Source organism: Xenopus laevis, chromosome 6S, assembly GCF_017654675.1.
Source record: "Xenopus laevis strain J_2021 chromosome 6S, Xenopus_laevis_v10.1, whole genome shotgun sequence".
NCBI classification, from domain to species: domain Eukaryota; kingdom Metazoa; phylum Chordata; class Amphibia; order Anura; family Pipidae; genus Xenopus; species Xenopus laevis.
The window spans coordinates 131,688,599-131,714,135 of record NC_054382.1 but is presented as its reverse complement, the minus strand read 5'-3'; the positions used below and the strand labels follow the sequence as shown (position 1 = coordinate 131,714,135).

The following is a 25,537-nucleotide window of genomic DNA, read 5'->3' as shown; positions in this document are numbered from 1 at the left end:
TTCCCTGTCCAAAAGGCCCACATGCTCCTCATACATCCTTCACTGCAAGGCTAGGGGGAGCCCCTTTTAACAACTCTCTACAACCCAAAGAGAGAAGGAGACAAATGACCTTTGAAGAGGTCCAAATAATGTGCCCATGACAGAGACCTGGAGGTCTATTGGACTGGTCAAAAAGAAAAGTAAAATGAAAAGAGTGCAAGGTGACAAAGTATTTTCTTTTTAAATTAAATTACACCCAATGCTCAACAGGCTGGGATAAAAGAGCAGTGCATGCTAAAGTGCCAAAATAAAGTGTGCATAGTGCTTCTTGGTCTTGGTGCCTCCAATCACCGTGACCCTGACCCATAAATCAATCCAGGAGTGCAAATCCAGGGGAGAAAAATGCTTGTGCTCCATAGTGTCCAGCCTTTTGGCCAGAGCATCAAGTGCCTCTCCATCTCCCCAGCAAGAGCTGCAACTTGCACCCAATGTGTGTGTCAGTGGCCGGTGCCACTGTGTTCAATTTGAAGCCACGACTACAGAGTTTTGGGAGAAAACGCTACATTGTGGATATCTTAGCACCCACAGGCATAGCTGATATATGGGGGCTTATTTACAAAGTGCATAATAGACACAAATGACCTTGTTTTGTAACACAAGGCATCATTTCCCCCAACATTCCAGCACAATTGTGGCCAGTTGAGTGCAATGTGCCACACGGATGCAAAACAGCTCCCTTGTGGTTTGCTTATTAAGCAAAGTATCTGTGGAAGTCCTGCACCACACCTCTGCACAAATGGAAATCAAACCTCTACTGTATATTAAAAGTATGATAAGGCAAGGGCAATACATAGTGGAGATTAGTACGACTGTACCCAGTATAATGCATAATTGTGCCAAAGTGGCACTCCATTAACATGGTTTGTTTGCCTTTATAATGAAGATTTCCGAGGAGGACCCAACGCAAGATCTTCACAAGCCGTTGAACAAACTTCTCTGTATGGACTGAGGAATTAAGGTCAAGCGTGCCCTTCGAGATGTTTATATAGAATAGGAACTAGGCCATACGTTTTATCCCTCATCTTTTATTAACGCCAGTCATTTCATGGCTCCAGTCTCTTCCAGACTATGTTATTGACCCACTGCTGGTAGACATGTCAACTAGTGCAATCACATAGGCTATAAATAACATGGAGGTGCAATGGTACAAAGAGTCATTTCATGGTCTGTTTCATGCAGTAAAGTAACCCCTGTCTCTCTCTCTCTCTTAGGTCAAATAAAACAAAGCCATTTTCCCCTTGTTAATAAAATATATGTTCATTCGTTTCCAGAGGAATTACCAACTGAAAGGACTTTATCTCAGCTGTGCAACCAACTGCAGGTAATGAAGACACAACACAACTCTACTGTTTGAGTTTGCCCTACAAGATTGGGTTCTGAGTCTTTGCTTATCCTTTAAAAGGCTGTAGTAGGAAACAAAAACAAAAACAATACATATCCACGGGAAACAGGATTTTAAAGTAAAAATGTATGACTCAAAAAAGAAAAAAAAGAGTTTGTTGAGTTCTGCACTCCCCCGTGGTATAGAGGAAAGTCACGTAGGGGACCCGGGGGGCCATGAATACACAGGGATGAGCATTATGCTCCTTATCAGCAATCTTCCATTAAAGTCTCTAGTCTGTCTGAGGAGCCTCATATCACCAATGTAAACACACGCTCCATTGTAATTATGTTCTAATGAACAAGTTGTAATTAGACTGACAGTGGAGACAAGTTTAATCTCCACCGTTAATTAAAGAAAGGGTAAATATGGTCTTGTCATCACTGATTCTCAGTATTAGCTGTTGAGGTCTCCTAGAAACCATTGATAATAATACAGCCCCATCTAGTGTATGGTAAGGATTCTGCACCAAAGTAATGGGAATATTTAGTACAAAGAATAAAAACCATAGGCAATAGTCTTCTCCTCCTACTGTAAATGATAAGGATATTAGAAGTCACTGAGGGGTTGTTCTGTGACCATATAAAGGCACAAGGCTACAGGCTGAGTTATACAGGGAACTCTGAGTATCACTCATGTATTATAAGGGATAATGTACCCCCTACTGTAAATGATAAGGATATTAGAAGTCACTGAGGGGTTGTTCTGTGACCATATAAAGGCACAAGGCTGCAGGCTGAGTTATACAGGGAACTCTGAGTATCACTCATGTATTATAAGGGATAATGTACCCCCTACTGTAAATGATAAGGATATTAGAAGTCATTGAGGGTTTGTTCTGTGACCATATAAAGGCACAAGGCTGAGTTATACAGGGAACTCTGAGTATCACTCATGTATTATAAGGGATAATGTACCCCCTACTGTAAATGATAAGGATATTAGAAGTAATTGAGGGGTTGTTCTGTGACCATATAAAGGCACAAGGCTGCAGGCTGAGTTATACAGGGAACTCTGAGTATCACTCATGTATTATAAGGGATAATGTACCCCCTACTGTAAATGATAAGGATATTAGAAGTCATTGAGGGGTTGTTCTGTGATCATATAAAGGCACAAGGCTGCAGGCTGAGTTATACAGGGAACTCTGAGTATCACTCATGTATTATAAGGGATAATGTACCCCCTACTGTAAATGATAAGGATATTAGAAGTCACTGAGGGGTTGTTCTGTGACCATATAAAGGCACAAGGCTGAGTTATACAGGGAACTCTGAGTATCACTCATGTATTATAAGGGATAATGTACCCCCTACTGTAAATGATAAGGATATTAGAAGTCATTGAGGGGTTGTTCTGTGACCATATAAAGGCACAAGGCTGCAGGCTGAGTTATACAGGGAACTCTGAGTATCACTCATGTATTATAAGGGATAATGTACCCCCTACTGTAAATGATAAGGATATTAGAAGTCCTTGAGGGTTTGTTCTGTGACCATATAAAGGCACAAGGCTGAGTTATACAGGGAACTCTGAGTATCACTCATGTATTATAAGGGATAATGTACCCCCTACTGTAAATGATAAGGATATTAGAAGTCATTGAGGGGTTGTTCTGTGACCATATAAAGGCACAAGGCTGCAGGCTGAGTTATACAGGGAACTCTGAGTATCACTCATGTATTATAAGGGATAATGTACCCCCTACTGTAAATGATAAGGATATTAGAAGTCATTGAGGGGTTGTTCTGTGATCATATAAAGGCACAAGGCTGCAGGCTGAGTTATACAGGGAACTCTGAGTATCACTCATGTATTATAAGGGATAATGTACCCCCTACTGTAAATGATAAGGATATTAGAAGTCACTGAGGGGTTGTTCTGTGACCATATAAAGGCACAAGGCTGCAGGCTGAGTTATACAGGGAACTCTGAGTATCACTCATGTATTATAAGGGATAATGTACCCCCTACTGTAAATGATAAGGAGATTAGAAGTCACTGAGGGGTTGTTCTGTGACCATATAAAGGCACAAGGCTGCAGGCTGAGTTATACAGGGAACTCTGAGTGTCACTCATATATTATAAGGGATAATGTACCCCCTACTGTAAATGATAAGGATATTAGAAGTCACTGAGGGGTTGTTCTGTGACCATATAAAGGCACAAGGCTGCAGGCTATACAGAGAACTCTATATATCACTTTTGGATTATACATCCAGTTACAGGGCACTGAGGGTTAATGGTATATTTGGTGTTTCAGCTGCTAAGTGGCCCAGAGGAGATAATGGAACAAATAAGTAAAGACCTGGCGTGGCTCCGCTCTCAGCTTCTTCTAGCATGGAGCCACTTCCTGGAAACAGTCACCCTTCAGCCTGATGTCACTTCCTATCTCATGCAAGAACACCACACTCTGAGGGTATGACTCCATCTTCTTCATGTCAGACGGGGGTGCCCAGGGGCCCATGGAAACTCTTCCACCAATAAGCCATGTCATTGCTTCCTCTCTTCTTGTTCTCTCTTTTCCTCTTCCCCATTTCTATTCTTTCCCCTTTCTGTCAAACCAAGTCCAAATGGTTCTTAACAGCTGGTCCCTCTGATATTTAGACCTACCAGGAGTTGCCTTTCCCTTTGGGACAACACTGGGAACTAGCCTATACCTGTTACAGAATGTGGGGTGTAGCTAATTGTGGCCTTTAATTTGCATCTAGCACATAATGTCCCACATTGTAAATGTGACTCTTCCCATCTGCAGTTTCCAATCATTTTGAACACCTCCACCATCTACTGGTTGAATTTGATACTGCAGAAGACTTCTTGTTCCATTTCTTCGGTCATCATCATCATTTGTACAGCTCCAGCGATGTAGAATAAAAATAGAACCACAAGAGCTTACAATCTACAAAACTTAAAGGAAATTTAAACACTGTTCCTCAATCACACGTTACTCATTTGTTGCTGGACTACAAATCCAAGAATCCCAGAATGTATGCTGGGAGCTCCATCCATATTCTTAAAGCAATATTGTTTGCTAAAGTACAAAGAATAGTTCACACTCTGTGGTAAATTTCATAATGATGTCTAATCGAACAAACTACTTCAAAATTTAATTTCAAAACTATCTAAAAACTGGATATTGTATTTTTTTGGAGGGTAGGTCTACTGGCATTGTCATTTAGCAGCATCTGGGGGGCTGCATGCTGTTTTTTTTAATGTTTTTTCCTCATTGGGATGGGGGTTATGATACAATGTAAGATTGGCCTTGGGCTTGTGTATTGGGCTTGGCTTTAGTGTCCTATTTTTCCAAACTGGACCATTGGCTGCTGTTACATGTTATGGGACCTAAGCCAATATAGACGTATCCATTGTATAAATAATGTCTGCTTCACTTAAGGTCTTTGAGCTGGCATTGAACTACATGCAACATGTCTGAGGGTCCTGCCTGTAAGAGGTTCTTGGAGTTGTACTTCAATAGTAGGCGACACAGATTTAAAAAGTTGTTTTGTCCTTCTTTTTCTTCTACTACTACTGTCTCCATCTTGCTCTTCTATTACCATGTTGCACTAGTGCCACTATCTTGCCCTATTGTCTTTATCTCATCTTCTCATAGCTATCTTGAGTTGCTGTCATCCTCTTGCCCTACTGTCTCTATCTTGTCCTATAACCACCATCTTGTTCTACACTCACTGTCTAGTCTTATTTAATCCATTTTGCCCTGTAGTCACCATCTTGACTCATTGGAGGTCATTTATCAACACTGAGCACATTAACCCATGGGCAGTAACCCACGGCCTCCAATCAGATTGTTGCATTCATTGTTCTACTTGCAGCAGGCTTTAAAAATCACTAATCACTGACTGGTTCCTATAGGTAACTGCCTGTGGCAAGTTTGCCCAGTGATGATAAATGAGCCCCACTGTGTCCTACTAGATCTTGCCCTCGTCTAACCTCTGTGTCTCACTCTAGATAAATGTATTACTGCTCATCAGTCACCCCATTTGAAACCCCCCCTCACTGATAGGAATAATGTCATTGAGTAATACAAACTGACCCAACTTAAGCCTTTTAAGGCCTGATTGGTTTTGGAGGAAGCTTAAAAAAGTCTGATCTAAACTTGGTGCTTCGCTGTTATTTTTATTGCCCAGGTGCGACGATTTTCGGAAGCCTTTTTCTACACGGAGCATGAGAAACCTGCTGTTCTGACTTTCCAGGAAAACCTGTGAGTTGGTTTCTGTGCATCAACATAAAATAAATACACCATGATAATATTATGGTGGTTGGCAGTTGTGCAGTTCTGCTCCCCCTTTTTTATACCCATGCCTTTCTGTCTTGCATTTTTATCATTATTATATGCTATTAAATGCAATTTATACCCTGCTATTAGGATTCAAAGCCAAAGCAACCTTTCAACAGAAATCCGGAGTTCGGAATACTTGTCTGCCCTGCCCCCCCTTCCTATCGAGTGTTTGGATATAGACGGAGACTGGACCTCTATCCCTATTATCTTTGAAGATCGATTTGTGGAGTGTCCAAGAAAAGGTAGGATTACCAATGAATCATGAAGATGAAATACAAAAAGAGATCTACATTAGTTTCCTGGCAGATGGAATGAATCGGTTTTTGTCCGAGGTCACTAGATTCCTAGGCATGAGTCCTTGGCAGAGAAGAGGCAGAGACACGAAAATGCAGAACAAAATTGAACATTGTTTTTACTTTATTCTTGCAAAAAAATCAGCAGGTACATGTCTTTATATAGCAGCACATAATATAACAGTCTCACCCACAGCTGAGATTGAAGTCTTCCTGACTACCATGACTACCACACTCTGGACCACCACAACCAAGATCTTGGTACTCATAGTCCAGATATAACTGTTCTCTATCAACCAAGTCTTCAACCTACTGGCCAATCAATAGGCTGCATCTATGGCCTTATGCAGTCCTTATCCAACAGGATTTTCCAGCCTGATTGATAGCTCTCACAGCTCTTACCAGATATTTGCCAGACAAGTGCCACCAATAAGCTTTCAACACATTCATAGAGGTCAAGTTGGCAGCCAATATTAGGCTGTGTAAAAAGAGTTTTTAAACACATTGAATGTGGTTTCCAAACTTTTAACCATGTACTTATGCAACAACTATGATGTGAAATGTGGTGTGTACACTGGTTACAAATGTAAACAGGTTTTCTATGTACACAAAGACAAAATAGTTTGACATTTGTCTGTGCATTGAAATCCAAAATCCCATTTAAAAGTATAGCAAGGAGAAACTAAACTTGTAGAAAATTAGTGCTCAACACCTAAGGTCTCCCTATGGTCATCAGAGCATACACAATCCTGCCATTAAAAGTCATTTAGGTTTATCAAAGTTTATGTTTTTTTTCCAAGAGGTGCCACACAGAGGCATTTGAGACACATATATCTGTGTTTTATTGTGAGGACTGCTGTCCTGTGCATGGCATGTAGACAGGTAAAAGTTGTGTTTGTAAGAGATGGCAGGTGGGTTTGACATGGGTGTCTCCTAGTTGCCCATCATTCCATAGCATAAGGAGCAGCTATGGACTCAGAGCCCTCCACAAGGGCTTCATTGTGCACCACCATGAAACACAAAGCATTCAGAGCATAATTTAGTGTTAAATTTAAGGTGCAAAAAGAGAAGCATTCACCCTTTGTAAAAAAAAAACACACACATTGATAGTCTCTTTGTTAGTAGAGGAACATGTTGTTGTTGCAAAATGTCACCAAGACTGGGAACATTGCAAATTGATAGCCTTTCAGTTCTTGTTAGAACTCATCTTGCTCCTTTCTACGTTAAATAAATCCGCTTTGTGTTTCAGATTACATTATGGATAATAGGCTTACAGAGCCAGCAAATGAAAATGAATGTGAATCTAGTGAGGAATTCCCATCAGAAAACATTCACATTGGCTCAAAACCACATTTTATTCAAACAACAACAGTTCATGAAAATGTATCGTTTGAAAAGCAAAGCATCGACGCCAAAGCTCAAGGAGATTGCTCTACTGAAAGCCCAGAACAAGGCTTTGATTATAATCAGGAAGCTGATTCAATTGTTGAATTGGGATTTGTAGCAGATTTTACTCAATTACCTGTTCCACCCTCTGAAATATCTGGAGCCAAATTATCACTGTCATCTCCAGATAAAGACTGTGATCAAGGTAGCAGGTGCAACCAGGAACCAAAAAGAACTCCAGGCGTTACTTATATTGAAGTAAAACCCCAAAGCCAAGATCAATACAAAGGAGAAACAGTGTTAATTGTCGGTTCCCAGTATGGAAACAACATACCCTTGGTCAACAGTGAAGCTCCACAATCTGAAAGAGATCTAATAAATAGTACCAATAAGATGACAACATATGAACATATTGCTTTACATGAAATAAGTAGCATGAAAAATGAACTCATTTCAGTTTCAAAAAATCATAAATCCCGTCAGGGCAGTCATATATTATTAAAGAGCAGCAGCACTGAATTGATAAGGAACTCTACAGAGGATACACTGATGGTGAAATCTTGCTCCAGGGATATTTATGAAAAGTCTTCATTATTCTCATCAGGGTGTATCAAGAGGTCTTCTTCTGTGATATCAGACTCTGGAATAGAAAGTGAACCCAGCTCTGTTGCTTGTTGTGATGTCCATAACAGGACAATGGACTTAAACAGTGATAAAGATCTTCTTCTGCAGATGTCAAAGCAACACTGGGCGTGTCGAAACTCCTTGGAAGGAGACCACACAGAAAGTAATACAAGCTTGCCGAGTGGGATCCAGGCCTCACTAGCTTCCATTAATTCTTTGCCGTTTGAGGAGGAAGACAGGGAAATGGAGCTTTCAAAGTTAACAAAATCTGTTTCTGCCCCACAGATCAGTAGTCAGGATGAAACCTTAAATGACTTAATTATAAATAACAAATTGGTGGGTGAAATAATTCACAGCTTGAAGAAATGTTCAAGTGAGGAAAAGGAAGAGGAAAGTCAAACAGCAATGAACTACTACAACAACATCGCAAATGGAATCTTCAGAGAGTTGAATGACACGTGCAACACCACCAAATCTCCAGAATCTTCATTGACAAATATTTTAATTCAAGGTTGGATTCCAAGTTCTGAGTCTGGAATGATTGATGATAATATTTTTAATGATCCAGTTGTCCCTGAAGCAGAAGATATCCCATCAGTTCATCCAGAAACAATCTTGTGTGATTTCAACTCTCAGGATAACCAGTATGCTTTAGACCATGCCAATAAAATGGAGCATGAAGCATCTTCATATTCTGTGGCCCCATTAGTAGATGTCATAGTTCCAACCAAAGAGATATTTCAAGACTTTTCAGTTTTACACGACATTGAGCTCTCAGAAGACTCTGTAGAATCTATTGATCAGTCAGTAGATAATTATTATCATGAACTCTACAGTATAGATAAAGAAGTCACAGACAATAGAACTGATTATGGTTCTGAACTTGAGGAAACCAGGGCAAGTATGTCTACTGTCCGAGTGCTAGAAAGAAGGAAAGGAGTTGAGCTGGTCAATTTGTCTGTGTCCTGTACTGCTACATGTTTACCATTTTCTTCAATGCAAAACGACACTCCAGTGATTCCAGGGTTTTCAACAAAACAAGCATTGTTTCCAATAACAAGACAACCATTGGGTACCTTTGAGGTTAATTCCAGCAACTCTAACACAGATGAAGAAAGCAATGAAAGAATGCTGAGGTGAGATAAAGTATTAGTATCAATAAACACTAGATGGTGTATCTGGGCATGGTTGCAAACTTTAACTGTTTAGTGCATACATTGACTTACAACTTGTTGTAACTGACATCACCCCTTGACAAAAATATATTGAGCTCAAGGCCTACATTCCAGTAATAGCCCTAATATGAAAAAGTGCCCACCTCTTATGCTGAGTTCAGGTATGATTCCTTTAAAGCTGTTGAGGTCTTTCCTACTTCAAGTTGTGGTGGACCAACAATGAACAATACAGGTAGACAGGATTTTGGAAGGAATGGGGGTGTCTCAAGAATGCAAATCCTACACACACACACAATATACAATATTCATGATGCCTTTACGATCCATTCTCCATTGTAGGTTCATGTTCTGTTTCATTTTCATGTTCTGTTCTTTATTTTGTCTACTAGAGATTGGAAGGGACCAGTCCTGAGCCTGGAGTTGCAATACATTAATCACCAAAGATGAATATATTTTTAATCTACCTGTACCCACAAAACCACATAATACAATTCACATGTTTTCCTAAGTATTTATTTGAAAAAAAAAAAATAATAAATGAGGGAAAAATATGAAGAATAAAGTAAAAATAAGGTGAGAATGGGATAGGACACCTTTAGATGAGCTGGGGGACATCACTGATTAAATTGCAGCACAGAAGCTGGCACCTTAAAGGGATTCTGTCATGATTTTTATGGTGTCGTTTTTATTACTAAATTACACTGTGTACATGGCAAGTAATTAATTCTACAATAAAAAGGTATTATTGAACCAATAAATGTATGTAGCTATCTCAGGTCATTGTGCCTGGTCATGTTCTTTCAAAAAGAGCGGGCACTTCACAATGTAACTACTTTCAGATAAGCTATTGTTTCTCCAATTCAATGTAACTGGAGGAGTCACAGTGGGACTTGGATTTTTACTATTGAGTGATGTTTTCATATGCACCAGTAGGTGGGGCATGGAAGTATTTTTAGCAATGCAGGTGTCAGGGAGCTGATATCTGGTTACCTTTCCATTGTTCTGTTGATGGGCTGCTGAGGGGGGAGGGGGTTGATATTATTCCAACTAGCAGCAAAGCAGTTTAAAGGGACTAAAGTTTATCAGAGCACAAGTCACATGACTGAGGGCACCTAGGGAACTAAGGAAAACCTGTCTATCTCCATGCCAGATTTCAAAATTGAATGTTTTTAAAAAAATGGATTTCAATGCAAGATTCCGTGGAGGAGCTCTGTAAAGTACTTCATTTTGTAAAAAAGAACATTTTTTTCCCATGACAGAGGCCCTTTCATTATTTCCTTAGCCGAGAGTGCAGTGTTCCTCTCATTTGGCTGTAGGTAAAGGGGACCCTATAAAGGACTCACCTTAAACAAAAAGTTTTATTGATTATTATTCATTATTGTGACTGTCGATACATCTGCATTATGAACCCCTTTTTGGGCCTTCTCCTATATCCAAACCATGGCTTATCCCCGTTAATATGCTCCTTGTTACAAATGCAATCACACCAGGCACTTGTTTTAAACTGTCTCCTAGGGATTAGTACAATTTAATTTGAGTAAATGTATTTATACAGGATTGTAACCCCGAAGCCTTATTTAGTACATTAGTATCAAAGAGGATAAACCTTCTATTTCCTTGAAATTATCTTTTCATCTTGTAAGCATTTCTAAACTTCAACCGTTTATACAAAGTAATTCCTTCACGCTCTGAAGCAATCAGACTCATTAAGTCAGCATAGACCTTCCCTAATTATTTCAGTGCTTGAATTCCATCTGTTTAAGAAATCATGCTCCCAAAAAACCCACAAACGTGCCCACAGCGAATTCAGAATCTCATAACACAGTAATTCCTCACTGGTTAAAAAGGTTAGGGACCCGCGTAATTTAGGGGAAGCCCAAAATTAATGCCAGGTCCAGGTTGGCGGTATATTCAGGGTTCCTTAAAGGATAAGTATACCTTCAAAATAAATTAATGTAAAATGGATGAGGGGGCTATTCTAAGAAATTTCGCAATATACATTCATTAATTATTTAGTTTTTATCCCAAGATATTAAGGGATACATGTACTGTTAATATGAATGAATTTTGTTACAACATCGCCACCTGCTGGTCAGTTTCCCACCAGTCTGACCAGCAAGTAGTCAAGGAAGTTGTCAGGAGAAAGAAAGAGGCTGATGTTCTTCTGCTTAGGAATAAAATTAGAAACCTTTCTCACATCTTTCCTAAGCAGAAGAACATCAGCCTCTTTCTTTCTCCTGACAACTTCCTTGACTACTTGCTGGTCAGACTGGTGGGAAACTGACCAGCAGGTGGCGCTGTTGTAACACAATTCATTCATATTAACAGTACATGTATCTCTTAATATCTTGGAATAAAAACAAAGTATATAATGAATGTACATTGCAAAATTTCTTAGACTAGCACCCTTATCCATTTTACATACATTTATTTTGAAGGTTTACTTATCCTTTAACAACCATAACTGCAATTCATAAGAGCAGACTAAAGAGAGTGCGTTTATACAAACATCAAGCTGCTAGGATTATGTATGGGTCCTACAAGAGAAGCCCTGGAATTATTGTGAGGTCCAAGCTAGAGGTAGTTTCTATAGGAAACATGAATGCAATTCATAAGAGTAAGCTGGACGGAGGTGTTGGTGTATGCTGAAAGATGCTAGGAACATGGATAGGCTCAAGTACCTTTCTTTCTTTTCCCAGAAAGGGTTTGAATAGATGAAAATTAGAATGAATATGGCTGGTCCAAATCAGTAAATTAGGGGTTAGGTGTCATGTCACACTTTTGTTCAGCACATGTTTTTCATGAAATGAAAGTGGTCGATTCAGTGAATTGGAACCCTGGTCCTGCCTAATCTACATGATTACATCGAGGTGGAGGGCAACATGAAGATCTTAACCCTAAAAACACATTGTCAACAGGCTAAAAAAACCCCAAAAAAACAAAAAAAGCCGTAGTTCATCACGTTTATCACCATTTATGTAACTACCATGCAATCTTTGTTTGGAGAATTAAATAACAAGACTTGCTTGTGCTGCTAATAAGCATATTTTCTAGCTTTCATCAGGCGAAAGACAAATTCAGGAAAGAGTTGAAGTTTGAAGGTTTCCTCTACAGCGACCAGCCTGTACTTGCTTCTGATGTGCCTTATTTTCCTCCCGAGGAGGAACAGATAGACGATGGAATCCATCTGGTCGTCTGTGTGCATGGATTAGATGGTAAGCATAGAAATATGTCATGGATTCTTCCCCTATATTTCATCTAAAACTCTCTTCTAAGAGTGTGCAGTTATGGGAGACTCTAACACAAGAGAATGCGATTGACCATTTGTGAGTAGGAGGAGAAGGGATGTATAGTTAGGCAAGATTGATAAAGGACACCAAGATGGCGACACAAAATCAGGACAACTGGAGAAAAGCCTGGGGTGGTGAACTCCAGAACTAAGCAGGTCGAACAGGGATTTCATGAACAAGGGAAATATCCTGCGCAAGTTTTAGATAGCAAAGTGTAACTCTATTAGAAGAACACAATGGCATCAATGACCCTGGAAATTAGATATTTTAAATGACATACTTTAGAGAAATCAGAAGGATCAAGGGCCAAGCCTTCCTTTTGTCTGGTTTATTCAGGCCTGTTGCCTGAACATAAGGAAGTAACACCTTGATTATAGATATCCAAAGTCATTGAAAAAGGAAACTACAGATATTTTTAAATAAAAATTGCATTGTTTTATATACTTTGTACTTTATCAGATATGGATATTAGGCAGAAAACAATACAAGCCCTATTGTTGGACTTCGGATAACTGAAACATTAACAAATGAAGCATTAATGTTGGGGCAGGACGGCGAATCCATAAAATAGGCTTCTATCAAATGTGTATGAATGGCAGTGGGAGGTTTAAAGAAAATATTTGGAAGAATTAACACAACAATGAAGACAAAAAAAAAACCCATGTAAATTTTGAACAGATTTGTATTTTCTCTGAAGGTCCTTCTTTCAGAAACTGGCAGAATTGACGCCTAGTGCCACCTACATTGTATTGCGTTATTTCAATTATTTCAATTATTTCATTTATGCATTTATTTCACAGTTTCATTTTTTGTGGTCTAAAAGAGGATATCAATGTGACTTCTAAACTACCACAATTATAAAACAAGGCAAACTAAAAGAATGTATTGGATGTTGCCCAAAGGGGCATCTTACAGTTTGTTGGCATGGTTGCCTCCACTGTGGCCTCTGTTGAGAGGCACTGATATACTTGGTCCAAGGTAATTGGCTGAATATACTACGCCCATGCCTGTGATTGGGCAGCTGAATGCATTCAAATAGATATCTATCAAGCAACTAAGGCCTTGGAGACATATCTGAGAATCTAGAGAAGTTATTCCATAGCACAGTCTGATGCCTCTAGTTTTCTTATAATGGGGCAGTAGATATTCTAAAGTATGTCTATCAGGCCCTACAGGTCTCTGAAAATACAGCCATTCCAACCCAACAGCCCAGCCCTCCTGTGCAGCTCCTTCTCTCACCCACTGCACACCTGCTGCTGACTCCCTTAAACACCCCTTGGCTGTCCAGGCCACCTTCTGGCTGCTTAACCCTCAGGTGTTTCTTAAAGGGAACATTCTTAAATGGATGGCTCAGAACCTAAAAACCGGGGATACATATCTGCCATCCACTATAAATCCCGTCCGGCTTGTACAGAGGTTTATCATGTAAATAAAAAACCTTGTGTTCAGGCCAATACAACGTGTTCTATTTAATTTTTTGTCTTCTAGGTAACAGTGCTGATCTGCGACTAGTAAAGACTTTTTTGGAACTGGGATTGCCCGGAGCAAATCTTGACTTCCTCATGTCTGAAAAAAACCAGGTAGTATATGTGAAGCACAAGTGCATGATTAATTGCAATTTGGCGAACGTAGAGAACAGACACTACTAGACATACAGATAAAGCAGCCTGAATTGCTCAACATATGCAAGTGCAACACATTGTACAGGAGCAGTGATAACTTCAGTGGAAAAAAAGAGTGTGTCCCATGTACATTGGCCCAGCTGGCACTGTTCTGCTGAGCTGCACCCCTATTTTGTTTCTCTTCTCTTATCCAAATCTTACGCATTGGGGGTTATTTATTAAAGTCCTATTTTTTCTTCAAAGGAAAAATCACACATTTATTTATTAAACCCTGAGGCTGCGAAAAGTCAGAATTAAAAATTACTCCATCTCAAACCTGCCGAGGTCATGTCGAAATCAATGGCAGATGTTACAATTGGAAGATATCATGATCTGCTCTATGTTTCGTTTACATAATCTGAAGAATTTGTGGTTTTCCGGCGATAATCAGAGTTTTCGGGTGTCATATCCGAAAAAATCGAATGATTCAGTTTTTTCCCCAATTTTATAGAGTCTTTTCCAGCACCAGATTTCTTCGAATAAATTTATTGATAAAAAAAAAAGTGCATAGGAATTTGGTTGAAGTTTTAATAAAATAATGAGAATTTTTCAGATTTTAGTAAATAAGTCCCATTATTTTATTAAAACAACTTCAACCAAACTTCCAACCACAATTTTACTTTATTTATCAATAAATGAACTAAAAAAAATCAGGTGCCGGAAAAGACTCGATAAAATTGTGAAAAAATCGGAATCATGTTTTTATTCAGATTATCTCCTGAAAGCCACAAATTATTCAGATTATTGTATGAAGCCCAGCACAGATCAGGATATCTTCCAATTGTAAAAGAGACATCTGCCTTGACTTCTACAGGACCTTGGCAGGTTTGAGTATGGAGTATTTTTGTATTCAGACTTTTAGCAGCCTCAGGGAGGGGGGTTACACAAAGAAATTGTCACGTTCGGTATCCCACAACCCAGAGTTAACCCCTATGTCCCGGGCTCGGCTCACGCTTCAGCCTCAAACCGCCGCCTTTCACTTCGGGATGAGCCCTCCGCTAGTCGGATGCCGCCAGGTCTTAAAGTGAGGGGACTAAGAGGACTACAACTCTGAGCGAGCAAGGGAACCTTACGTAAACGTATATCAAAGTCCAGAAACAGGCCAAGTCAAAACCAATCGGAACAAGGTACAGAATCGGTAAGAAGCAGAGTAGTCGAGGTCACAGGCCGGGTCAGTAACAATCTTGGTCGAAGTACAAAATCGGGATCCAGAAAGCGTAGTCAGAGGATAAGCCAAAGGGTCAGGGCAGGCAGAGATCAATTACAGGAGTCAGGACTAGCCGGAAGGACAGGAATAATCAAGCAGAATCGCACCCAGGAACAGAAAAACTAGAACCTACGTTGGGCAATGCACACACTGTGCATTGCCTTTTTATTTTAAATTTTGGCGCCATTGCGTCCGTCGCAATGACGCCAGCGCGTCTGCGCCGTGACGTCAGCGCGCCTGCGCGAACGCGCCTGCGCCTTAAGACCGGCGCATGCGCGCCGCGCGCTCCCTAAGGAGCCGGCGCCTGAGGCCTAGAAGCGGCGGCTGCCGCTCGGCGTGGCGGGCGTCCCCGCCGTGGGGGCGGCAGGCGTCCCTGCCGTCCCCTACGAACCAAAAGTAAGTTTGTTACAGAAATGTGCTTTAAGGTGGCCATACACAGGGAGATCCACTCATTTGGCAATGTCTCCAAATGAGCAGATATCGCCCCGATATAGCCACATGGAGGCAATACGGGTGGTCAGATCACGGGACCTCATCAACGTACAGAAGTGGTGGCCTGATCGACATCTAGGTATGCCCGTCCGATGGCCCCACACACAGGCCAATAAGCTGCCAACTTGGTCTGTCTGCAGCTTTTATCGGCCTGTGTATGGGGGCCTTTATCCTTTAAAACTCCAACCAGAAAATGTAATACTTTAGTAAATAACTCCCTGTGTGTACATGGATTTTTAATATTGCAATTTGGAATATATTGGTCCAAGAGTAAGATTTGTGTTGCATGGCCTTGAATCATATCCCAAGCCATGGAACTGCTGCAGATTATGACATTGACTTGAGTTGTAGGACATCTACAGCTGGACAATCACCAGTGTCCTGAGATCAAACCACTGAGCCATTTCTCTTTAGAAAATCTAATTGGCAGACTCTGGTGTTGTCTTGTCTTCTAAATGCATCACCAAGTACACCAAGAACATCAATGAATAAAATCTGAAGACTTTTCCCTCTTCAAACTCTTTCCTTCTCTTTTTCTATAGACGGACACCTTTGCGGATTTTGATGCTATGACTGACAGACTCATTGATGAAATAGTCCAGCACATTCAGTTATATAACCTTTCAATATCAAGAATAAGGTAGGATATCTCTCTTCAGTCTTTTTTAAAGTTTTTGTCATGGGGAGCAGCAGCCAAGGGTCGTAGGACAGAACATATACATTGAGACACATGGGATCACTCGAGCAATACTATTATTCTCTCTTGTAAATTCTTGTAACCAGTCCTTTCATTTTATAACCTTTTTAACTTTCTTTAGTTTTAATTGTAGGGCAGGGTGGATAGGTGGTTCAGTAGGTATACTTTGATGGGTTAAGGCCACCCATCTGTCAGTATTATGTTGTTGTACATATGTTACAAAGCTAGTATGTTTGTTTCCTTTTAGCTTCATAGGACATTCTTTGGGAAACATCATAATTCGGTCTGTGCTCACCCGGCCCCGATTTCGGTACTACCTAAACAAACTGCATACGTTCCTGTCTCTCTCTGGGCCTCACCTTGGCACACTTTATAGTAATAGTACTTTGGTTAATACAGGTAAGAAATAAACTGGGTAATGAATCATCTGTTCTGAGTTTTCTCCTTCATTTCATATCCCTTAAACCTTAGCCTAGATTCTCATTCTTTGTGGAGCATGACTCAAATGACAAGGGTCCTTACCCGGGGTCCTCTGGTGTGGTAGGACATAGGTTGGGTATTACTTGATTAGATCAAACTGAGGTGGAAATATAATTTTCTGGCAATGGGTGTGGGAAGCTCCTACATAAACACTGTGTGAAATGGCACAAGCTCGTTTTTAGGATTTTGGTGACTCTTTCTTAGTGGCATCCATCCAACTTCAGAAAGTGCACACCTTATAGCCATGTCACTATGAAATGCCTTTATTAGGTGCATTTCTCTAGGGCTTCAACACATATTGTATTTGTTTAATACTACCCTTGCCTTTGAGAAGAATTTTTGGATTAACACACGAAGAAGAGGAATGTTAGCTGAAGATAGAGCAAAAGAGGAACCTAAAGAGAAGGTTGGTAAATTAAATAAATCCTAATCCGTAGGTCTCTACATCCCAGTGACAATCAAGTAGTAATGATTTGTATGACACAATACAATTTATGCTTTTTGCATGTCAACCCAAGGGCTGGAGTTCAAGGACAAATGCTCCTTCTGCCCCACCTTCTTTATTCTTCTTCTTTCTTTCTTATCCCCACTGGACATTCCCTATCACTCTAATACTGAGCATTAAACATTGTACCAAACCAACTCTACTCTAACATATACTTTATTGTATTATACAGTATATGGACTGAGCTAAAGCCTAGTCTTGTTGGGGTGGCAACATAATAAAGGCCACAAAGTCGTATTCACCTCTCGTAAACCATAGACAGCAACCAGCAGGTAACATCTATGAGTCTATTGCTTGAAAGAAAAACAAAAACATCTAAAAGTCTACCTTTACATTACGCCAGTCTAAAGTTTTTAAGAAAATTCATTACCACGCAAAGCATTAAATGGTTTCTGGACAGGCAGTCTGACAATCCATACACAGATAGGCACAGGTTGTCGCACCAGATATCAATCGGAGCCGGCCTTGTTGTGCAGGGAAATCCCATTGCTGGCGGATTGAGGACCTGACATCCATCTGTTTATAAAGTCAATTTTCCCCTTTTATTCCCAGGTTTGTGGCTTATGCAAAAGTTAAAGAAATCTGGATCTCTGCTGCAGTTGACGTTCAGGGATAATGCTGATCTCCGCAAATGCTTCTTGTACCAGCTCAGCCAAAAGCCAGGTGAGTGCAACTGTCAACCATGGAAGTACGTAGGAATACAGAGGTAAAAACAATATAATAAACATTATATTAATAAAAGTTAATTTGTTCTTGTAGATTTGTGTTTAGTCTGGAGTACCGAAATGTACATAGTTTTATGGTATCTCTCTGTACAGGCTAGGGGAAATTAGGGGGCTGTTCCTGCTGAATTGTGCTTAGTACAGGGGATACCTATGCTGCCATAGTTTTATGGGATCTCTCTGTACAGACTATGAGCAAACTTAGGGGCTGTTCCTGCTGAATTGTGCTTAGTACAGGGGAATAACTATGCTGCCATAGTTTTATGGGATCTCTCTGTACAGACTATGAGCAAACTTAGGGGACTGTTCCTGCTGAATTGTGCTTAGTACAGGGAATACCTATGCTGTCATAGTTTTATGGGATCTCTCTGTACAGACTATGAGCAAACTTAGGGGCTGTTCCTGCTGAATTGTGCTTAGTACAGGGGAATAACTATGCTGCCATAGTTTTATGGGATCTCTCTGTACAGACTATGAGCAAACTTAGGGACTGTTCCTGCTGAATTGTGCTTAGTACAGGGAATACCTATGCTGCCATAGTTTTATGGGATCTCTCTGTACAGACTATGAGCAAACTTAGGGGCTGTTCCTGCTGAATTGTGCTTAGTACAGGGGAATACCTATGCTGCCATAGTTTTATGGGATCTCTCTGTACAGACTATGAGCAAACTTAGGGGGTTGTTCCTGCTGAATTGTGCTTAGTACAGGGGATACCTATGCTGCCATAGTTTTATGGGATCTCTCTGTACAGACTATGAGCAAACTTAGGGGCTGTTCCTGCTGAATTGTGCTTAGTACAGGGGAATAACTATGCTGCCATAGTTTTATGGGATCTCTCTGTACAGACTATGAGCAAACTTAGGGGACTGTTCCTGCTGAATTGTGCTTAGTACAGGGAATACCTATGCTGTCATAGTTTTATGGGATCTCTCTGTACAGACTATGAGCAAACTTAGGGGCTGTTCCTGCTGAATTGTGCTTAGTACAGGGGAATAACTATGCTGCCATAGTTTTATGGGATCTCTCTGTACAGACTATGAGCAAACTTAGGGACTGTTCCTGCTGAATTGTGCTTAGTACAGGGAATACCTATGCTGCCATAGTTTTATGGGATCTCTCTGTACAGACTATGAGCAAACTTAGGGGCTGTTCCTGCTGAATTGTGCTTAGTACAGGGGAATACCTATGCTGCCATAGTTTTATGGGATCTCTCTGTACAGACTATGAGCAAACTTAGGGGGTTGTTCCTGCTGAATTGTGCTTAGTACAGGGGATACCTATGCTGTCATAGTTTTATGGGATCTCTCTGTACAGACTATGAGCAAACTTAGGGGACTGTTCCTGCTGAATTGTGCTTAGTACAGGGGATACCTATGCTGCCATAGTTTTATGGGATCTCTCTGTACAGACTATGAGCAAACTTAGGGGGTTGTTCCTGCTGAATTGTGCTTAGTACAGGGGATACCTATGCTGTCATAGTTTTATGGGATCCCTCTGTACAGACTATGAGCAAACTTAGGGGACTGTTCCTGCTGAATTGTGCTAAGTACAGGGGAATACCTATGCTGTCATAGTTTTATGAGATCTCTCTCTATTTTTTATGAAGATGGGTCAAAACTAATCAACTTCTGATCTCTTATGTTGTACATTGTTGCCACTGACATGACTTCAAAAGGATTGGGAAGTTCTTAATGTGGCATTATCTAATACAAACAATAAGTAGCTAATTATATAAACTATGCTCAACCTTAACTCCCAGAACCCCCACACCAATTTCTCAGCTGATGAGTTTTAATAAATGAATCTGTCTTGTTTTGCTTTGCTGAAATATTTGCCAAACTGCAAAAAGAAATTGCGAAACTGCAAAAAATTTTGCAAAACTGCAAAAAAATTCATGCAAAGTGTGTTTTTTTACGTGGCAATTTTATTCTTGTGGCTACTTACATAATACAAATACATTAAAGTCAATGGGTGTTTTTCTTATGGCAAATTTTTTGTCTCTAAGAAATTTTGTCTTGGGAACTTTTTTGCCGCAGAAAATTTTTTCTCTGTGGATTTTTTGTGGCAGTTTTGTGAAAATATTTTGCAGATGGCGAAGTGCAGAACTTTGCTGTAATCCATGACTGGCAAATAAAATTACTCATCACTAATGCTAAGGGAATTTGGTGAGTTACTTTAATATGCTCTAGAGAATACTATGGGTGGATAGGGTGTGGTGCCACAATTACTAAAGCAATGTGAAGTCATCAGAGATATTCACTGGAAGTGGAACCCACCACTGGACTTGCCAACTGATATCTGGCTGAAAATCAATTACATATCGATTGGTCAGGTGTATGAATCCCATCAGATGAGGACAAAGTGCATTGGCATTGATGCTGTCCCTCATCTGCAGGGTTTCCATAGCCCCTAATGGATGAACAGATTAGTTCAAGCCAACAATCGGATGTACTTGGCCAAATCAGGTCCTGATCTGCTTGTATGGCCACCTTAATGAACAGTCTTTTAAAGATCTTCACATGTTATACCAATAACTGTTCCTATTAAACAAATGCTTGGTGTTTCCCCTGCCACAGTAAGGGCAGAGACACATGTTCAGATTTGGGGAGATTTCGGCTCTTCCTCAGGGCAACTTATCTCCAGAACTACCGGCGGGATTGATTTCCGAAGTCGCCCCGAAGTTTCCTCTTGAGGAAATATTTTAGCAGGCGAGAGGCAGTTCTAGGAGATTATTAGACCAGAAGAAGAGGAGATTTGTCGCTGGGCGACTAATCTCCCGAATCTGAGCGTGTCTCTGTCCTAAAGCTGTACAGTGAGTGTTTCTTATAAATATAAATTTAGACACAAAAAGTGTCAGATAAATACTGATAAATGTTGTACAAACACGAAAATATTCTAAGACCCTGCAATTTTTCAACTTCCTCTTCCAACTAGTTTGCAAATATGTCACTAAAAGGGGCCTGGTCAATCCTCTCATAGTAAGCGACATCTTCAAAAACGTTATTGTAGCTTTGACAATGTTGCCCAAATTTTTCCTCCATGATGTAAATGTTGAGGAAAAAAAAAAGGAGTTGCTACATATGTTACAATAAATAAGAATTTTTGCACTTTAGTGGTGCAATAAAACTTCCAGCTATGTGTTGTAAATTTGTCGTACTTACAACACTTTTGCAGTTTGTAGACAGGCACTTTTGTAAATTCTTCCTTATAAAGTGTTAGTAGCTTTAAATGGGGTAAGTATTTGTATACTCCAACTTCAATCCAAATCAGATTCTGAAATAAGAAACCTTTTGTGAAGCAGCTCAAAAGTTTGCTGAAATAATTCTTAAACAACGAGTTCTTGTTCCTCAGTTGTTTCACGGAAGAGGAAGTGCTACTGTACATCATGCCCAACTAAAGTCATGTGACATCTAACTACGCCCTCCTTTGTTCCCCCTTCCAGTCGACCTGGAAATATTTTTTTTATCCAAAGTCACAAAAATCCAAGATCCAAGGAAGAGATATTTTCAGGCTCCAGTGTCTCCCTTTATAAAATATAGTTATTATTTCAGAATCTCTTACCCTCTTTATTTTCTCAGGCCTTCAGTATTTTAAGAATGTAGTTCTGGTCGCTTCGCCGCAGGATCGATATGTCCCGTTTCATTCGGCGAGAATAGAAATGTGTAAAAATGCCACGAAGGACAGACACACAGGTAACTGTACCCTATCCTACCCACCAATGTTGTTATTTATGAATTCATGCAATGGTTTACACTGACTGGTTACCTGGTAGTAACCAATCAGAGACTTGAGGGGGGGCACATGGGTCATATCTGTTGCTTTTTCCCAACTTAGACAAATCACTGTGCAAAGTGGCAGCATCCTGCATGGAACCTATAGTTCTGCACAATTTAGTATCATTTGCAAAAATAGAAACAGTACTTTCAATGGCCACCTCCAGGTCATTAATAAACAAGTTGAAAAGCAAGGGACCTAGTACAGAGCCCTGCGGTACTCCACTAACAACACTGGTCCAATTAGAAAATGTTCCATTTACCACCACTCTTTGTAGTCTATCTTTTAGCCAGTTCTCTATCCAGGTACAAATACTATGTTCCAGGCCAACATTCCTTAATTTAACCAGTAACCTTTTGTGTGGCACTGTATCAAATGCAAAGTCTAAGTAAATCACATCCACTGCCATCCCAGAATCAAGGTCTCTACTTACCTTCTCATAAAAAGAAATTAAGTTAGTCTGGCAAGATCTATTACGCATAAAACCATGCTGGCACAAACTCATAGTATTATGATTTGCTATGAAGTCCAGTATCTTATCTTTTATTAACCTTTCAAGAAGCTTTCCTACCACTGATGTCAGACTAACTGGCCTATAGTTTTGAGGCTAAAACTGGATCCTTTTTTGAATTACAGCACCACATTAGCAATTTGCCAGTCTCTCTGCCCTATGCCAGACCTCAAAGAATCCGGAAAAATTAAGTAAAGAGATTTGGCAATCTCAGAGCTAAGCTCGCTAAGTACCCTGGGATGAATACCATCTGGCCCCAGAACTTTGTTTATCTTAACATGTTCTAGTCTCTTTTGAATTTCGTCATGTGTGAACCATGTGACATTAGTTGTATTACTAGAATTGGGACTATTAAGAAGGAAACCTTCACTTATTGGTTCCTCATTTGTGTAGACGGAAGAAAAATATGAGTTCAGAATCTGTTCTTTTTTTGTTTTCATCAACTAGCTGACCCCCCTCTGAAATTAAAGGTCCCACCCCTTCCTTCATTTATTTACTATTAACATATTTAAAAAATTATTTTGGATTCTTTTATTTGCTGCAATATCCTTTTCCATTTCAATTTTAGCTTGCCTTATAGCCAAAGATATAATGATTTGTGCTGGGTTTCAGAAAAAGTCACGGTATTCAGGCATCAAATCCGAAAAAGTTGCGGTATTTGGGTGTCAAATCAAAAAAGTTTCACGATTTTATAATTTTTTTTTCAGAACAAGCAATTTTCGGGAAAATGTATTGATAAATAAAGGGGAAAAAAAATCTGTGAGGATTTGATCGGAGTAGTTTTCAGAAAATTCGGAGAAATTTTTGGATTTTGATAAAATCTCAAAGCCTGCTGATTGGGAAATTACATTGTTTATCTTGTTTTATTGGATAACTGTAAATTTTATCAAATTTTCTTCACGTATGGGAATAAGCAATAAAAGCAGCCAACCTGTTCACTAACCGCTGTGCTTGTGATTGTGCTGTCAATTAAATTTTTTGTATCATTACAATGAACAGATGTCGTAGCCATAATGATCTGAATTACACACCAGGAGTTCATTAACTTGACTAACGTGAGGGTCATAAAAATACTCTCTTCCTTAAACAGGGTCAATAACCGCTCGCAATCTGTTTCAAGCCCACGCTTATTTCTCCTCAAAGGTCTTGTAACACCGATTTATGATACAAAATGACTTATTTTTCTATATTCGCTTATTATGTTCAATAATCTCACTTTTTCAATTTTTTTTTTCCATAATGTTTCTAAATTGAATCTGCGTTATTTTTAAGTTCATTAAAAAATTCAAGTATTTTTAGCCTTATTGAAAACGAATGAAACAATGTGATTCTCTCTGGTATGGAACTTTTTATCCTGTAAAAATATTGATTGTTTGATATTGATTACATCAAATTTCTTTCTTAAAGGAGTAGGAAAGTCTTTTTATACTTGGAGGTGCAAAAATGTAGGTCCCCCCGAGTGATTGTATTTATTACCTGAAACCCCGAGTCAATGCTCCTACCAGTAATGATGGGCGCATTTGTCCCGTTTTGCCCAATAATTCACAAATTTGCCGTGAAATTTGTGAAACATCGAAAAATATACGAAGCATGATTTTTGAAGCCTGTATAAATTTTGTCGCAGGTATCAATCTTGATGGCCGCAATAAATACAACCACCTTGTGGTGCCTACCCCAAGTTATAAATGACTTTCCTTCTCCTTTAAATAAGCTAGCGCTTGTGAAGTTTTGTCTTGAATATTTTTTAGGCTTGCAATTCTATTTTTCGAAAACAAGTAAATAGGCCTCTAATGGTAAAGCCAACCAAGGAATTCTCAAGTGGCGTGATAGATTCAATTTCCATTATCATTTTGGTTTTAAATGGATCTTGGCAGATGTGAGTCCCTATTTTCTTCCTGCCAAAATTATTACAAAATGATGCAAGAAAAACTTATGAATATCTTTTGACCAAAATCAACCAAAATCGTTGGTCTCTCACTATTGCTTAATCAACAGCAATGACTTCTAATACATATATATTTCATTTTTCAGGACCTGTATATACTGAGATGTTAAACAACCTTCTCCAACCAGTTATAGACTCCAAGGACTGCACTTTGATACGGCACAATGTGTTCCATGCTCTTCCAAACACTGCCAATACTCTCATTGGACGTGCAGCTCACATTGCCGTGTTGGATTCCGAACTCTTCCTGGAGAAGTTTTTCCTTGTTGCTGGACTTGGATATTTCAAGTAACTTCTAATTCTGATGCAAAATGCAAGTGGTCACCAAACAAAAAGGGGAACTTTTTTCCTTTATTATGCTAAAAATATTCTAGCCTTTTCTTTTGGTGTATATTTTGCAAAATACCTCATTATATTTTTATGACTTTTTTTTGGGGGTTGTAAATCATTTAAATGACACACTGCCTATTCAAAACTGCCCAAACAAAAAAAAAGGGGGGAGAGGGAAATTTTTGGCACATGCACTTAATAAAATAGTAGTATGCAGGTAACCAAGAAGCAAACAGGTTCATTGTCAACAAAGTCAGAATTATTAAAGGAAAATTAACACCAAAAAACAAGTGTTTTAAAGGAATGATAATATAATGTACTGGTGCCTTGCACTGGCAAAACTGGTGTATTTGCTTCATAAAAACAGCTATAGTTGATGTAAGAAGCTGCTGTGTAGCCATGGGGGCAGCCTTTGAAGCACAGAATACAAAGCAGCTTGTTTATATAAACTATAGTAGTACATATCTGTTATCCACTGTGTATCCTGTGCTTGAATGGCTGCGACCATGGCTACACAGCAGCTTGTTTATATAAACTATAGTAGTACTTATCTGTTATCTACTGTGTATCCTGTGCTTGAATGGCTGTCCCCATGGCTACACAGCAGCTTGTTTATATAAACTATAGTAGTACTTATCTGTTATCTACTGTGTATCCTGTGCTTGAATGGCTGCCCCCATGGCTACACAACAGCTTGTTTATATAAACTATAGTAGCACTTATCTGTT

General features: G+C 39.5%; 1 protein-coding gene across 1 annotated transcript in view; it reads left to right on the top strand.

The window, feature by feature from the left end:
* The window catches only part of fam135b.S (family with sequence similarity 135 member B S homeolog), a 73,384-nt gene extending 48,142 nt beyond the window's left edge, over positions 1-25,242 (top strand). The window contains exons 9-20 of the mRNA XM_041568031.1: positions 1,311-1,360; positions 3,684-3,839; positions 5,566-5,639; positions 5,805-5,959; positions 7,260-9,156; positions 12,250-12,410; positions 13,974-14,065; positions 16,388-16,485; positions 16,790-16,941; positions 18,080-18,190; positions 21,828-21,941; positions 24,566-25,242. Coding sequence (XP_041423965.1) covers positions 1,311-1,360; positions 3,684-3,839; positions 5,566-5,639; positions 5,805-5,959; positions 7,260-9,156; positions 12,250-12,410; positions 13,974-14,065; positions 16,388-16,485; positions 16,790-16,941; positions 18,080-18,190; positions 21,828-21,941; positions 24,566-24,771 — 3,266 coding nt within the window. The 3' untranslated portion in view covers positions 24,772-25,242. The remainder of the gene's footprint in view (positions 1-1,310; positions 1,361-3,683; positions 3,840-5,565; positions 5,640-5,804; positions 5,960-7,259; positions 9,157-12,249; positions 12,411-13,973; positions 14,066-16,387; positions 16,486-16,789; positions 16,942-18,079; positions 18,191-21,827; positions 21,942-24,565) is intronic.
* Positions 25,243-25,537: the final 295 nt, after the last annotated feature.